General features: G+C 41.4%; 1 protein-coding gene across 10 annotated transcripts in view; it reads left to right on the top strand.

Moving 5' to 3' along the window:
• Nucleotides 1-17,196, top strand: part of DLGAP2 (discs, large (Drosophila) homolog-associated protein 2) — a 409,096-nt gene that overhangs the window by 265,377 nt on the left and 126,523 nt on the right. For 8 of the 10 annotated variants that reach the window (XM_014948945.1, XM_014948944.1, XM_014948948.1 and 5 more), the window contains one exon: nt 14,062-14,127. The exons of the other annotated variants lie outside the window; for them this stretch is intronic. In XM_014948945.1, the coding sequence (XP_014804431.1) occupies nt 14,062-14,127 (66 nt within the window). The remainder of the gene's footprint in view (nt 1-14,061; nt 14,128-17,196) is intronic. 10 annotated transcript variants of the gene reach the window in all.

The raw sequence follows: 17,196 nt of genomic DNA, 5'->3' as shown, positions 1-17,196 counted from the left end.
TTAAGTACTGATTTAAACTCATTTTAAATCCCATTACTGGGAGACCAAATTGCTAAAAATGTGGAGGCCTTAGTCATGCATTTCTATAGAACAAAACCAGCTTTGCATTCTGAAACCCTCACAAATGTCCTTAAGAGATATCAGAATGACAGCCTAGGATCCATATCCAATTGCAAGGGTGAATAATGGGTATATGGAGACAAGATTCTGCCCTGCTGATGTGACTTGACTCTGATGGGGTGAGAACCCGAGAAGCTGACAGGTTATTTTATTCCCCTTGCCCTTTGATTCTAACAGAACAAAAGAGGGGTGAAAGTTTCGTAGTGATGGACACCTCTCCTGTGGGAATTGTCAGAATTCACTAATTCATTTTTTGCCGATGGGTTTGTCACTACCAGCCTGGGCTTGATTTGAGCAGTGCATCAGAAATGAAAATCTCAGTATTCCATTTGCAGCTCCCTGACCTTTCTGGTGGCCCTATTTATGGCTTTGAATAAACAAAGATATGGAGAAGCAAAATGGGCCCAACAGTAATAATTTGTTTTCTGTTTGCAATGTGAGCATGAGGACTCTTATACGAGCCTTTCTCCTCCTTCCCCTGAAAAGGAATCCTTTAAATGCAGCCGTGGCTGAAATACCACATGACTATATGTAATATCCCAGCAAACGGCAAATGTTTATGGATGCCCTAAACAGTTATTAAAGTGAGATTGTACAAAGAACAGATTGCAATCGAAAGATACTGTATTCAAGGTAATGATACTGCCCAAAATGTAACTGTGAATTCAATTATGTGTTCTGTCCCTGTATATTTTGTGTTCGTGATTGCCGGATCTAAGTGGGGGCCCTGCCACACCATTGGGTTGCTGTAGCTTAGCAAGTGACCATGGGTCTGCTGAGCCTCGGTAACTGAACTTGTTTATCCCGTTATACTGTTAGCAAATATGAGCTGATTCCAGGTGCTTTTCCCTGCAGGCTATGGCTTAACTAATTTGACTTAGCTTACAGGCAGATGGATAGTTACACCAGCAGAGCCGATACGTTTAATCACATTAAACCATCAAAATTTGATCAGGTATCTAAGCCATTATTATTAAACAGGTTTTTTGTTGAATTTGTCAGCTGTGTGAGTTCCTGCAAAGAACAAGCTGGATGTGTTCCTGTCTGTGCAAGGGCAGGGCAGGAAAAGGCCGGGCTGACATCTGTCCAAAGTACCTTTAGGGTACTGCAGATACAGGAGTAGGAAGAGCCCACGTGCATAATCATAGAATCATAGAATTGTCCAGGCTGGAAGGGACCTCCAAAGGTCATCTAGTCTGACTTCCCCGCAGTCAGCAGGGACACCCCCAACTAGACCAGGTTGCCCAGGCACTCGTCGAGCCTCTCCTTGAATATCTCCAGGGAAGGGGCCTCAACCACCTCCCTGGGCAACCTGTTCCAGTGCTCCACCACCCTCACAGTGAAGAACCCTCTCCTCATCTCCAGTCTAAATCTGTTCCCCTCCAGCTTGAAGCCATTGCCCCTCGTCCTGTCACTGCAGGCCTTTCTAAACAGGTTCTCCCCAGCCTTCCTGTAGGCTCCCTTCAGGTACTGGAAGGCTGCTATTAGGTCTCCCCGGAGCCTCCTCTTCTTCAGGCTGAACAACCCCAGCTCCCTCAGCCTGTCCTTGTAGCAGAGGTGCTCCAACCCCCTGATCATCCTTGTGGCCCTCCTCTGGACCCGCTCCATCAGGTCCATGTCCTTATATTGAGGGCTCAAGACCTGCACACAATACTCCAGGTGAGGTCTCACCAGAGCAGAGTAAAGCAGAAGAATCACCTCTCTGGACCTGCTGGCAATGCATCTTTCGATGCAACCCAGGATGGGATTGGCCTTCTGGGCTGCAACTGCACACTGCCTGCTCGTGTCCAGCTTCTCATCCACCAGCACCCCCAAGTCCCTTTCCTCAGTGCTGCTTTCTAATACTTCATCCCCTAGTCTGTACTGATGGTGAGGATTGTTCCAGCCCAGGTGCAGAACCTTGCATTTGCTCTTGTTGAACCTCATGATGTCATTGGCCCTGGCTCTGCATGGGTATTTGCCCACGTACAGACCTCAACGAGAAATTCTTCTAGTGAACAAGGTCTGGAAACTATTTTACTTGTGTAGCTCAAGTAGGATTAGCAACACCTAAATGTGGAAGAAATTTAGGTCACCCCCCTCCCAGCGCAGCAGCTACAAACAGAAATGCAGATAGTGAGGTGAGCTGAACAAATAGCATCTTTGCTGAGAGAACAAATACTTGCGTTCAGTTTCTCAGTTCTTTTTTAACTAATCATGGCAATCTGACTTAATGTCATTTTGCGTAAATCCCTCAACTGAAGAACAGAGCTGAAGAGCCCGGGCAGCCAGCCCTTTAGTCCCTGGAGAGCTGGGCTGGACAGTGATCACTCCAGAGCTGCCCGCTCCTCTCCCTGAGCAGTGGAAAGCAAGGGTGCCCAGAGAAAAACTAATGCTTGGGAAATTAAATGAAAAATTCATCTCTTTTGGTGAGATCAGTCCAGCAAATTTTAGGATTAGGAACCGGCCAAACACCTGCACGCATTTTTGCATCACCTTACATATTGATTCTGCCCACCCTGTAATGCACAGCTTATCATTTTGCTTTCCAATTTCACTGGCCACACACAGAATTGATTCCTCCTCACCTTCATTTCTGTTCGTGTCATGGGGAAAGTCCAAATAACCCAGCGGCTGCACAGGTTGTAGTCGAATGTCACAACCAACAAGCAGGAAGGTCCACCTCAGCCCCCATGTAATTGTGTAATTGGTTTTAAAATGTAATGCGTCGATGCGTCTGTGTATCTTGAGCAGTCAGAGACATATGGGCTATATATTACACGGTTTCTAGAGCAACCGGAGAGGACCCGAGGAGGGTTGCACCCACTGTGCAAAGTGCTAAACAAAAGCATTTAGTGAGAAAGCTCTCTGTGGTGAGGTAGCTGACAGAAGCCTTTTCTTTGTAAAGCACAACCTTCCGGAACCTGAAACTGTTTATGGGTCACTTCCAAACAAATGCCTTCTCTAAGTAAAAATGTGGGGGCAAAAAAGAGATTTTCAGTTGCTGAAGAACACCGTTTTGACATTTTTGGAAGTCATTTTACCAGCTTCAACATGTATTGTTTCAGATCTCTTTTAACTTTTTTTTCACAAGTCAAACTGTATGGAATTATTTTCAAAATATAGAAGTTTCTTTCATTTTAGGCTCTCAGTCAACAATTTTATTAATTTGAAGTTAATTCTAAGTTGGGATTTTTTAATTTCTAGTTGAAAAATGCTATGGGAAGGGAAAACTGTTTCTTTGCTGTTTCTAATTACTTACAGACCTTCTGGTATAAATAACTCAGCAGGGCAAATAGGCTGGAGTACATATGCATGCACAAAATCTTCAGGTGAGCTTTAACCTGTGATGCATTACTTGCACCTCGGGAGTGTTAGGGCTGAGGCTGGGAGAGGAGAAGGAAGAAAAGAAAGACTGGTGAGGGAGGGTTAAAAGGAAAAAGAAGGAAAAAAATAAATCAGAGCTCTGGAGAAGATGGAAATAAAGGGAGGATATGGGAGAAGAGAACTGGTTAAAAGATGAGAAAGATTAAAGGAAGCAGATAAGAGAGCACGACTCGTTGCAAGTGATTTTTGGGGAGCAGGGCAGGGGAGGAGAAGAGGGGGGGAGTAATGGCCAATCACTGGAAAATACATTAAGTCTGAGAAGTGGATCTGAGCTACTGAGCCTAACTTCAGTAGTATCCACAGGATGATGAAAACATAGGACAAAGACACGAAGCATCCTGACCCATTGGTCTTTGCCTGCAACAGCTCCTCCACAGCCCTGATTCTTTCTAGGAAGAAAGCTTGTTGTGATTATTGCTATTTTTGAGAGGAGAGAAGGCTCATTTAAAAGATACATTATGTGACTCTGGCATTCTGTATCTGCTTAAATTGCCTAAAGGCAATTCATTAAATAAATAAAAAAATAGTCGTCTATCAATCATACCATCCCAGCATTTACATGTTCACAGGAATCCTCACCAAAATTGGCTTGTGGAGGAATGAGTATATTTGAGCCCTCCCTCTGCTCTCCTTTCAGCTTTTCACATACAGAAAAGCCCATACACATCCTGTCTCTGGTGATATAGACCTTCATCATCTAATGTCAAAAGGCCTTACTGAGGGTTTTCATGGCTCCAGTTACTAATAGCTAATTTCAGTTTTCAGTGGAACTGCTGACTTTGCCCTCACATCCCAGTGAAGTCAAAGGTTTTTCACAGAGTCATAGAACCATTTAGGTTGGAAGAGACCTTGAAGATCATCAGGTTGAACCATAAACCTAACACTGCTGAGTTCACCACTAAACCATGTCCCTCATCTACGCATCACCTTTTAAATACCTCCAGGGATGGTGACTCAACCACTTCCCTGGGCAGCCTGTTCCAATGCTTAATAACCCTTTCAGTGTAAAAATTTTTCCTAATACCCAGTCTAAACGTCCCCTGGTGCAACTTGAGGCTGTTTCTCTTGTCCTGTCACCTGCTACTTGGGAGAAGAGACCAACCCCCGCCTCTCTACACCCTTCTTTCAGGTAGTTGTAGAGAATGATAAGGTCTCCCCTCAGCCTCCTTTCTCCAGGCTAAACAATTCCAGTTCCCTCAGCTGCTCCTCAAGACTTGTTCTCCAGACCCCTCACCAGCTTCGTTGCCCTTCTCTGGACACACTCCAGCACCTCAGTGAAGTGGGGCCTCACCAGTGCCGAGTACAGGGGGACAATCACTTCCCTAGTACTGCTGGCCACGCTATTTCTGATACAAGCCACAAAGCTGTTGGTCCTCTTTGCCACCATTTTCAGCTGGCTGTAAACCAACACCCCCCAGGTCCTTTTCTGCCAGGCAGCTCCAGCCACTCTGCCCCCAGTCTGTAGCACTACATGGGGTTGTTGTGACCCAAGTGAAGGACCCAGCATGTGGTCTTGTTGAACGTCATACCATTAGCCTTGGCCCATCGATCCAGCCTTTCCAGATCCCTCTGTAGAGCCATCCTACCCTCAAGCAGATCAACACTTTTGTCCTACTTGGTGTTGTCTTTGCCATTTTTTTGCTAAATGTATCCTACCGTGGTAAACCAGTGACCACTATGACTCATCATATATCCCAGATCAGTGTAACAAATGCAGTTGTTCTCTAATGTTAGAGGATTTCAGTTATTGGACATTTGAAAGATGGGGACAGTGCTCAGACAGTAAAACAAAGCTGTAAAAAACAGAATGCCATGACCCACTAGTAATAATTGTTGTAGATCTGGTTGTGGTTTTTACCAAACAGTGAAGTAAATATAGTGTGAGCATATTTAGTTTTTCACCTAAAAATGGAAAGGTTACAAAATCTGTGTTCTGTCAAACATAGTTTAACATTAGAGATCTCAGTAATTTTTAAGGACAGTCTGAAAGAAATGCTTTTTCTCAAAGTGCATTTGAAATATATTGAAAAGACTAATTGCATCTACAGTTTATTTTTTCTAAATGTCTGTTCCATTGTCCATGCATATGCAAAAGCTAGAAAGAAGATCATTAAATATCTACACCCTTCCATTAAGACAAAGATCCCGTGTTTTCTCTTCACAAACCAGGGAAATACAGGGAAATTTTTTGTGTATTTCTAGGAGAGGTATGAGGTAGGCTTCCTGATTTGTTTACTCCTCTCTCACAACTGGACTTTGTCCTATGCTTTGTCCTGACATTCTTCCTCGCTTTGGTCTCTTTTAAGTATGTTTTCATATAATTTCTTCAGGTATTTTAATAGACTCAGGAGGCATTTGACTTCCCTGGCACCACCATGAAGCCTTTGCAGCTTTGCAAAATCATTCTAACTGTGTTCCTGACCTGCATTTTTTATTTACTCTCTGCCAAGGACCAAGATAGATTTCTTGGAGCTCCTCAGGTGTCCACTGTGGAGGCAGATGTAAGTCCTTCCAAGAACTGCCACAGCAGGTGGAAAACGAATGCACACAAAAGGCAGTTGTTGCTTTTTACCTGGGGGGAGGAAAAAGGACGGACTCTGAAGAGCTGTAGGAGGGAAAAGCTAAAGGTTTTGCTGGGATATCCAGAAGTCTTGGGCTTACAGAATTAATTTTTCACAATAATTAGCTAATATATCCTTTAATATTCACGCTTTTTAATATAGAGGATTTGGGATTCCTCTCACAGATCCTTAAAAGCAATGAGAGGTAAAAGGCTCATTCAGGAGCTTGACACAGTCATCCAGCTGTGAAAAATCGAGGAAGAAAGGGCTTTTAGGAAATTCCTAGGCTGTCTGAAGCACACGATCACATGGAGCTGTGTCCGAAAACAATGTGTTATCACTGGCTTTCTCTTTTTGCATTCATTCATTTGTTAATTTTGATAAGGAGAGATAGAGTTATTTAACTGAATTAGTAATTTAATTTCTAGAATGACTGAAAAGTGAATCTGCTTTAACGTTCCACAACGTTATCCAGCATCTTTTTGCATTTATTACTTGAAGAGGGGCAGGGAAGAGAAACTTGCAGTTCTCTGGGGTAAAAGGGATATGGCAGCTCAGAAAGGCTTCCAAGGAGCAAAACGACCCTGTCTGGTTCAGCAAAGGCTGCTGTGGGGAACCAAAGCCTTTCAGGGTGATCACCACAATATTGCTAAGGCAACCCATGTTTTGCAGATGATTTTCAGCTGCCAAATCTGGGAGGCGGGAGTCCGTGCTGCCAAGACCAAGATGACCCCTGACAGTTTCTGTGATCCCCTGCAATATACTTCATTTTACACTTTTTCCAAGATAGGACCTGAGGGACGCAGCCAGCTTCCTCTTCTTGATTTAATAGGCTGTGTGCCTGGCTACTCTCTGGTAGCTCAAGCCGTTTCACAGTCCTGCTATCAAGAACTACGGTCTGTAAAAGTGGCAAGGCTGGATGAAAGCAAGAGACCAAGAATTCCTCGGTCCTGCTCTTCAGGGGGTGTGGAGGGTGATCGTTTGGTTTCAGCAGTCTTGGCAGTAACCTGAGCTAAGTAAAATGCTGTGATTCTTCAATATTTATTAGAGTAATATACAAGAGAAATGTGTTTGTGTTTGGAAAGCCAAACAAATTGTCTCTCTTGGGCACGACTTAATATGAATAATGAATTCTCTGACTTATGAAATGGGCAGATGAAAATATTATAAAAAAAAAAAAAACAACAAAACAAACCAAAAACAGAGAACCACATCATGCCACTGGAAAAACCCATACTGTAAAGCCGTTTGAATTTCTGGCTGCTATGCCTGAAAATGGCATAGCAGAATAACAAAACTATACAGAGAATAGAAGGATGATGAAAGATTTAGAATGGCTTTCCCATGATAAAAGACTAAACAGATTAATTCTTCATTTTGGAAAAGAAAGGACTGAGGCAGGGATACGGTAGATGTCTACAAACTATAAATGATATAGACATAGCGAATAGGGATCGATGATCCATTATCTTTCACAACCAAAGTAGGGGCACCTAATTAAATTATCAGGCATCCTGATAAACAAACAAAAGGAAACTCTTTTTCAAATACAGAATAATTAAATTGTGAGGTGCATTGGCACAGGATGCGGTAGAGGCTATCAGTATAAATGGGCTCAGAGAAGATTAGATAAATCCTTAGAGGACAGAACGATGGTCTAGATTAAACTTCCATCTCAGGAAGTCCCTTAAGTGCTGATTGCGGGAAGCTGGAAAGGTATTCTAGGCAACCTACATACTTGCCCTGTTTCCAGAAGCATCCACTTTGGGCTAGTGCTGGAGCCAGCATACTGGGGTGAACAGATGTTTGTCTGACCCATCAGAAACACTTTTATGTGTGTGTGTGAGAAAAAATAAGAACAAAAAAAGAGAGGGCGTGATAAGAAAAACAAAAGTAACTTAATTAAACAATGACTTCCTCTTACCGTTAATAATTTTCACACAGGCCTCTTGCAGAGGAAACCTCAGCAACCTTAAATCTCCTACTACCATCTTTAGTTTTTACTTCAATCATAATTTTCCCAGCCCTGCTGCACTTGTGTGTATTTGTTGCTTACCAGCATGCTATCAAAACAATGCACAAGGATATTGTATTTGACAATACTGCCACCTGGGCTATGTCTGTAGTAGTAAATTAAATGGTGCCAGGACAAAGGCCCAACAAACAGGAATTTGATTATTAGAGAGGTCCCTGTCTAAGTTTTAAGCTTGGCCAACTAATGTTCCCTGTCCCAAATAATTCCCAGGCTTGGGGAGTTAGCACGGGTAAGGAATCATTTCCAATAACAGTTTAGATGGAGCCAGCCTGTTCTTGAAGATATGACTAGACCATGCCAGTTGGCCTCACGGCCAGAGAATGGGCCTTCACCATTTCCAATTTACTGTATGGATGTTGTAATATGGATTGGATATAATCTCTTGGATGAGAAAAGGAGTAGGTTTGCCACAAGTGATTTTGGCTACTTGGGAAAGTCCAAACCAAGCTGTCTCCCAGGAAGGGTGAGGGGGGCCATACCACCACCCAGGTGTACAGGCATTTGGTCCTAATGACAGTTCTCAGTGATACTTACCCTGTAGCAGACTGTGGGTATCTATGGCTAGGGTCAAAGGCCACCTGCAAGAAATGCTTTAATCAGGTAGCAGGCTAGTGGACTTTGAGGTACAGGAGGAATCTCTTCTAGATGTCTAAGCATCTCTAGTATGGAAGAGGCGATTTGGTTTTCTCAGATCATAGAGTGATATGGTGAGAGTCCTATATTCATACTCTGGACACATTTTGTGCTCTGTAATTATGTGATCAAATGGAGTTGCACCTGCTGTTTAATCCAGACATTTTAGGGCCTGTGTTTTCTTTCATCTGTTGTCAGAGTTAATATGCCAGGTGCTATACAAGACAGAACTAAAAGAACAACAGCTATCACAGGGAGCTTACAGGCTGAAAGTAAAGCGCACATAGAAAAAAATCAGTGGGAGGTCCAGAGCAAGCCGATAATAAATAAATTAAAATCCAGTAAACTGAGTTCAATATCAGTTATAGTTCAGTCTTACTCTCGTATTGTGGTGGAGAAGGCAGTTAATTGATTATTAGTCTTTCTGATGTGAGCCTTTTAAAGTATGTGAGCAACAAGTTTACTGAGGGCCTATTTTGTGGATAGATAGATTGTGGAAGAAGTATGATTAGGAGATGGAAACAGCATCCTGGCTATTTAAGGCAGAATGAATGCATAAAAGATGAGGGCAAACATAGAGGCATATCTTGGTGCAAGACTTAGCAGGTGAAGAAAATGAATTTAAACTGATAGGTCAGGCTCAGAGAGGAGATTGAGAGGTTAAAACTGAGGTGATAAAATTTGAAGGATGGCTGAAGTGATTATTGAACTGAGGAAAAGCAGTGGTATCAGATGGTTTCGGTGCAGTGACGATCAAAATGGTCATTTAGACCACAGGCAGGCAGTAGGGAATAAGACAGAAGACAGTGTGTGTCCATTAGCTCCTACAGAATCTTTACTTCCCTGACCCCAAACACAAAGTAATCCCATGTCCTACCACAATCCGGTACCAAGTGCAGCTCAGGCGTGATGAAAAATTGATCCCCAAGAGATTAGCCGCATGTGTTTTACACAGATGTAATTCTGTGGCCTTCAGCAGTTTTATTTTGGGTTTATGACTGGAACCCATTCTGTAGGCACAGAAAAGTGGAAAGAAGCAGCTAAGGCTCCCTCTGTACTTGCAACTCATCAGCGCATGCCCTTGCCCAGATTTGGCCCATGTCAACCAACGCTTCCCTAGGTAATGTCTCCTTAGCAGGGTAAGGAGCAGCACAAGGCAGGGTGCACTCCTGGCAGGCATCCAGCCTGTTCGGGGGACAAAAGTTGTGCCATGCCAACTTGATCTCAGGCACTGGCCCATGTCATTTCCCACCATCCATGTAGGTAGCCTCAGGGTGGAAAGAGCCATCTGGATCTGTCCATCTGGTTCCAGCTCAGCAATGTCTCCTCATGTTTCCAAGCCTAAGTCTGGAGAACTTCAGCTGTGAAAGGTTCCTATCACAGCCTTGGGTGTTGTCTGTGCGGTGTTGCACTGGAATGCACGACGAGATTCATCACATTTTTAAAAAAGAAAAGGAGATACTAGATGTAAATGACAGATTGTGCTCTCCTATTTATTCAGATCACAGCATCGTTTTACTGTACATTCAGCTTTCACAGAAGCAAACATCTCTCCACTTTTAAAGCCTACCATTTTTGTCACTATTTTGAGCCCTGTTGAGAGTGAAGACTTCTCCCACTATTTATTAGTTTCAGTTTCAGAGGCAGGTTTTTTGCTTTCTCTTCAGACTAGTCTGTGATGCAGTAGTTTATGTATTGAAATAGGATTTTGACCAGTAATTGTGTCCCTTGTCTGTGGACTGTGTGTTCCATTCATTGTTTAAAACCTTAAATTGTAAATCATCCTATTATCATAACCTCATCTTTGTTTGCCCATCGCAATATTCCATGCTAAGACTACTATTTTCCTCCATGTCTGCTGGTGTAGAACATTCTACCAGTAGGCCTACCTTGAGTAAAGGGGAAGCTGAAACACTGTGGACCTATGAGACAGAGGAGATGAATGATATAAAATGAATGCACGCATTTTATGACATTTGAATTTCAGCATGAGCAAGAATTCTGTGATAATCTGCCTGACTTCATTACCACGAGATATGAAGGTTGCTGCCATGCTCATCAATGAAGGATATGCTTTTCATTTTTATGGTCAATAATAAAAATGGTAATTTCTAGGAAAAATGTAAACTGAATAAACAAAAACCATGTATGGTCTGTTGCTGAAGGAATAATATGACCTTGAAGTACAGTTCAACCTCATACAAAGGTTGTCTTTGTAATAGTGCAAGAGCCGCCGAGACTTTAGATTAATTTATACTTCATAAATGCAGAATACAAAAATTGAATCTCTTCTAGGGCTGAAGGAACTGACAGTAGCCTTTTCAAAAGACAGTCTAAACAATGCATCAGTGATGTGAATAGGTATAGTTATAAAATACAAAGAAATAAGAAGTCCTCATGCTTAGGAAGTAAACTAATCACTGAGAGCTACTCATGTCCCTCGTGCAGATTCATAAACCTAAGGGAATCCCAAAGGAATTCTAAGTTTCTTTGAAAGATTTGCAATTGATCCTATTCAAAACAGAATACAGCTCTTTTGCAGGATCGAAATTATAACTTTTTTGTTCTCTCTACAGGCTCATCTAGACAACAGGCTCACTAACACTAACAAATGTATTCATATAGGCTAGCTACAGGACAGAAATTAATTCTAATCCTAATTCTACTGGATAATTGAAGCAGAAAGAGATTTTCTGAATTGTTGAGATTTACACAGCAATTCTTACGAAAAAGTCAGAATCTGATTTCTTGATCCCGTTGCATGACCTTTCCTTTTCATTTTGAAAAAAAAATTTAAAAATTCTTCTTTTTTTCTCAAACACACCAAATCCATAAATGTTTAGTCAAGTTTAACCTACAACTAAAATTTTAGTCTAGTTTTGGGCAGAGCTTATGAGAATAATGCTGAATTCTTGCAAGGGAGAAATAAAGTTATGCATTTTATTTTCTTTGGATTGTTCTATAAGTGTTTATGAATATGTAAGTACACGATAGAACTTTGGAATAAATGAATAGCTTCTTTTTCAAAAATACTGAACTACATTTTCAATGTAAAGCTTCTTTATTATGAAGTTAACAGTAAGATCTCCTGGTTACTTACATGAAGGTAAGGGATCCTTCAGAATATTTTTGTTATAAGTTTCATTTGATTTCTTACTCCTGTGCAGCCAAATTAGAGGACAGGCATATGAGTTATACAATATAGGCAGATCATGTGAGCAAAGTCTCCATGGAAACTGCCTAATTTGTGCTTTTATTTAATTAGAGTTGTCCATTACCTCTCCAAATGAAATTTAATTTAAATTCATATGCCAGTCATTTTTTAAATTGTGTATGACTTTTTATCCGTCACTTAACGAGATCTCTAGTAGGCTGTATTTCAGCAAAGTGAGTTTATTTAACAATTTGAGTTTATAAACAAGATGTTTATTTGACAGCTCAGCTTACCCAACATTCGTAACATCCTCAGGACTTGTTTCCCTTTCAATATCTGTGCTATACTACTCACTGTTACCAATTCTATATTATTAACCTCACAAATTGTCAAAACCAGGAACAATTTTTTTGAGAGTACCCATTGTTTGCTGTGAGATAATTGGGAAAAAATCATAGTGCAAATAAAAAGTGAATATACAAAGAAATATACAAAATGCATGAATTTGTTAAATGGAGGATTGAAACAGGCAAAACAGCATGTCTGCTGTAAGCTGAACCACAAAAACCAGCTTGTCTGATACAGGGATTGAGGTACTCTTGTCTGAAGTGATTCAAACTTACGGGAGTGTCTGCCTGAGGAAATGAGGAACTTTAACTGATGTTATTTAAGTCCTCAGTCCTCAGTCGTGCACTACAGAAACGTGGTCTGCCATACCTGATTGTGTTTTTCTCTGAGGAATTGCTGGTTGAACGTATATGGAGAGGCTGTGGAGGACTCTATTCTTTGGCTGTTCTGTTGAGGTGTCTGTGCTTGTACCACAGATGGTAAGAAAAAGCACAGTGGGACGATGTATATACTCAAACAACTTCCACTCAGCTGAGACACCAGCCAATACGGATAATCAGGCAACAATATTTAAAAGAAAAATTTAAAAGGATAGTAGTGTGTGCTTAGATGAAACATGCTATTTTGATATTTTTTACCCTAATCTAGGTGTTCTCAAGCCAATCTTACACCTTAAGGAGGTGTTACTGAGCTGGTTTTCCATGCGCAGAGCTCAGTGTTAGACCTATCGGAGTGAGGTGCCGGGTCCAAGTGAATGTGGACGCCGGGAGGAGGAGAGGGCAATGCAGAGTGCAACCAGCTGCAGCTCGGAGCGCTGTGGGCAGGGTGGCTGGGAGCCACACGCAGGACACCCGGCGGGTCTCCCCGTACCTCCCTGCAGTCCTACAGCAGGGACACATCATCTGAGCTGAAGTTATGGGAGACCTTATAGCGGCCTTTCAATACTTGAAGGGTGCCTATAGAAGAGCTGGGGAGGGACTCTTTGCCAGGAAGTGTAGTGATAGGACAAGGGGAAATGGTTTTAAATTGGAAGAAAAAAGATTCAGATTAGATCTCAGGAAGAAATTTTTTACTATGTGGGTGGTGAGACACTGGAACAGGTTGCCCAGGGAAGTTGTGGATGCCCCATCCCTGGAAGTGTTCAAGGCCAGGCTGGATGTGGCCTTGAGCAACCTGCTCTAGTGGGAGGTGTCCCTGCCCATGGCAGGGGGGTTGGAACTCGATGATCTTTGACGTCCCTTCCAACCCTAACCATTCTGTGATTCTATGATTCTAAGTACCCTCCCACAATTACAGAAGTTGTCTCTGGCACAGTAGTTACGTGTTAGTTATAAGGGAAAGTCACCATCGCAGTGTTGTCAGAGTTCAGAGCTGCCGAACCAAAATGGCTGTGAATAAAAGGGAGAGAAAATGGCCTGAGAATCACGAGTGGCATTTTTATCACCAGAGGTGGGAAGTGCTGAGGGTACAGCTGGAGGACTAACAAGATGGTTCTTCCTGGGATAAATACATTAAGGCTAAAAGGCGGTAGAATTCAATGTGACTAAGCAAAGCTGAAAAGAACAATGTAAAAGATGTTTTAAAAGAAGGCATTTATGAATATTATAATACCGGTGATGTGAAAATATCTGGCAAAATTAAAAAAAAAATAAATAGAACAACACTAGGACAACTGGCAAAGATTAATAGATACTGCAATAACAGCACCTCAACAGCTTCACAGTATGAGATCCTGAATGGTAATCGGTATCACTAAGTGGATTTAAAAATTAGTGGGGAGTTTGTGTCTGGATATACAAAAATATCGGAGTTATTAAATAGCTACTTTGTTTCTGTCTTTTCAGAAGAAGAGGGTGGCGATCTGCTCAAGTCGGGCTTCAGTTTTCCAGGGACGCCAGAGGAGGAGCTAGGTACAGATACCATCTCGTAGATAACTCTTACTGCTTGTTCATCCAGAGCCTGGGGGCAGCTGTGGGGGCGAGGAGGCAGGGGACTGCTCTGGGACAGCCTTTTTCCAGCCGCAGAGCCCGCGCCGGGCACAGGCATGGCACCAGGCGGTGCTCGGGAGAGTGGCCAAAAACCACTCAGCCCAAGCCTTCTGGGCACTTCTCACCTTCTATTTAAGGTTAGAGGATTGAAAGCAGAGAAAACATCGGATTTGGGTAACATCCAGGCAACCACGAATTCAAAAGAAGGTGTTCAAGGAAATTATCAACTTTCCTTCTTTTGCCTTTTTTGTCTTACCCCTTAGAAAACATAATAATTGCGGAAAGAGTTTTCAATGTTACCTTTTAAATGAAAAAATAATAATAACAGAAAGAAGAAAAAAACAGAAACTCATAGAGCCCATGAGTGAAATCTTGATACCTCTGTCTCACAAAGCCAGCAGTAAAATGTCCCACTGGCTTCACTGTAGACAGATTTATACCTTTTAGACTGTGCAAAATTGAGTTTCTGTTCCCGGAATTTCATATTCAGATTGTCACTGTTTTATGTGAAATCCATCAAAATTTTGATTTGTATGCAATTACTTCATGTGGCTATTTTTAGAAGAGAAATATGGAAAGTGGTTTCTGTGTGTTTGCTACTTAAAGCTCCCTTTATTCAAAGTGAGCATACTTACATATCAGAAGTTAGTGTGACAGTAATTTTTCTCCTTTTATGCATACGTTCATATTAATTCATTGCAACAGTTTATTTTATGTTATTAGAATCTGTTCGTATTTGGCAAGAATATTATAAGCTCTCATCCTGACCTTATTGTTGCACATTGATAGGAAGATAAATCATAGTTGCTATATTAAGGGAAAAAGGCAAACAGTTTGAACAAGGAGCAGAAATTCAGGCAGGGCATGACATTATATTTAAATAATCTCTCAGAACAGGATTTTCTAAAGAGCGTTGGTGCTCATCTACACTCAAGTCAGGGAGTTCCATAAATGTTCAGTTTAAAAATACCTGCATTGTACTTGTTTGTCCACTTAATACTAAAAAACAAATGGAAAAAAGCTACGGGGTAAGTTCCAAAGATCAGAGAGAAGGATGTGTTAAGGAAGAGACTGAAGAACTTTCAGGCAGTTTCTGCCTTAATCAAAATAGTATAAGAGGGAAGATATGGTTAAACAGGAGGGTCCCTAGGAATCTCTCCATAGGAATCCTATGGAGGAGTCATGGGATGAGCACCTCTCTCAGCCTTCTTGGGCATTTGGGGTTTTTTCGCCCTGCTGCCCCATTTCACAGCACAAAGGTAGGAGTTCAGGTGCCCCGAGGTAGAATTCATCTCATCTAACAGTTGGAAAGTAAATCAGATGTAGATGTCTAAACTGTAGATATCTGGACTTCCTTTAGAGTCAATGAAGAGTGATAGACTTTTCTAGGACATAGCAGATTTGGCCTACTTTAGAAGCTTAACTTAGGGTGAGATGAATCATGCCCCACAAGTATGTCAAAATTGTTCTTCTTCCCATTTGGTTGAGAAATAACTGCAGAATTTCTGAAGCCTGAGTAAATGATGTATAAATCACTAGTATTAAATGTCAGGTGTCTACAGGACTAAGGACCCTCATATAAAAAAGGTAATCAAAGATTAACACAAAGATATGTGCTAAACTAATCAATATACCAGCACCCTGATTAGGAAGAAGATGGGGTATTAGTCAACAGAAATGAGGAACAGAAAAGTAAAAAATAAGAACAAAATCACAACCAGACTTCAAAAAGGCCTAGCTGCTTTCAAAAACTTCACCTATTTATGGCCAGAGGACTGAAAAAAAAAAAAAATATATATATACACTAAAACCAAGGAAAGATCTGTCCTTGCTCCTAAATTTTGGGTCACTGTTGAGATCCTCTGACTCTGAAAGTAAAGTACCAAAGATCGCTAAGTAATGAATGGAGAGAGGTGGTTGGCTTTAATATTTCCAGAAGGAAAGCCTGTCCTCTTCACTTAACTGCCAAACTGTAGATAGCCAAAATAGGTGGGCTGAATACCATCAGTAATGTAAAAACATATGATGTCCCATTCTCCTTCAGAGAGAATCACTGTAAGATAAGAAGGAGCATACTATGGAAGGTAGAAATTGGGAAGACTTTTATAAAAGTTTTGGGATAGTCAGTGAAGTTCAGTGTAGAAAAGTTCTGTAGTTACAGCTGTGCTTGTGATTAACCCCTGTACAGACAGCTGGCACATACTTGTCTGTCTGTCCCCTGGTGGTGTATTCCATTGCTTGAAGATTTGAGTTCAAATCCATGAACTGAAGTAGCATTAAGCATAGTATACAAACTATTAGATCTACATCAGTTTCCACTTTTTGTTGCTGTTGCACATGCATAAATTTAAATATTCATTGAAGAGAAATCTGAATCAGGGTGGATACTCTAATCACTGGGCCATGGAAATGGGCTTGCTCGCTCTCTCTCTCTCTATATATATATATTTACATATATATGTACCCTGCATTGACTATGTAATTATTTTTTTTGAACAGCCTCAGTCTGAAGGACTGCTAGAGACATTTATTCCTGAAAAAAACACAGACAGGACTTTCCTTGAGAAGTAAAATAATTGCCCCAAGTCAAGGCAGAGTAGAAATTATATTCTTTAAGATAGCTCTAACTGCAGGGCCATTCATTATTCTAGACTCTCATACCTGCTCACCGTCCCAAGGAGCTTCAAGTTACGATCTCTCTGGTACTGGAAAATCTGTGGCTCCAGCCCCTTGTTTGTAAAAAGTGTTTAATATTTCCTGGTGAAGTTTCAGGGCTTTGGTGGGGATTAATTAATGTTTGCACAGTATCTCACCAGAGTGAACATGCTGAATAGTCACTAAATAATATTGTTAATACAATGATCCAGTGCCTTAATTGGGAAAAGGTATCAAGGGATGGGACTGATCTCAACTCTTTTACATTATTGATTCTATAAAAGACCTCATTAGTTCAAACAGGCAGAAATGCAATGGATTCTTTCAAAAAAAGCT

The sequence above is a fragment of the Calidris pugnax genome, unplaced genomic scaffold (genome assembly GCF_001431845.1).
Source record: "Calidris pugnax isolate Ruff unplaced genomic scaffold, ASM143184v1 scaffold141, whole genome shotgun sequence".
NCBI lineage: Eukaryota > Metazoa > Chordata > Aves > Charadriiformes > Scolopacidae > Calidris > Calidris pugnax.
This window is presented reverse-complemented; position numbering and strand designations above follow the sequence as displayed.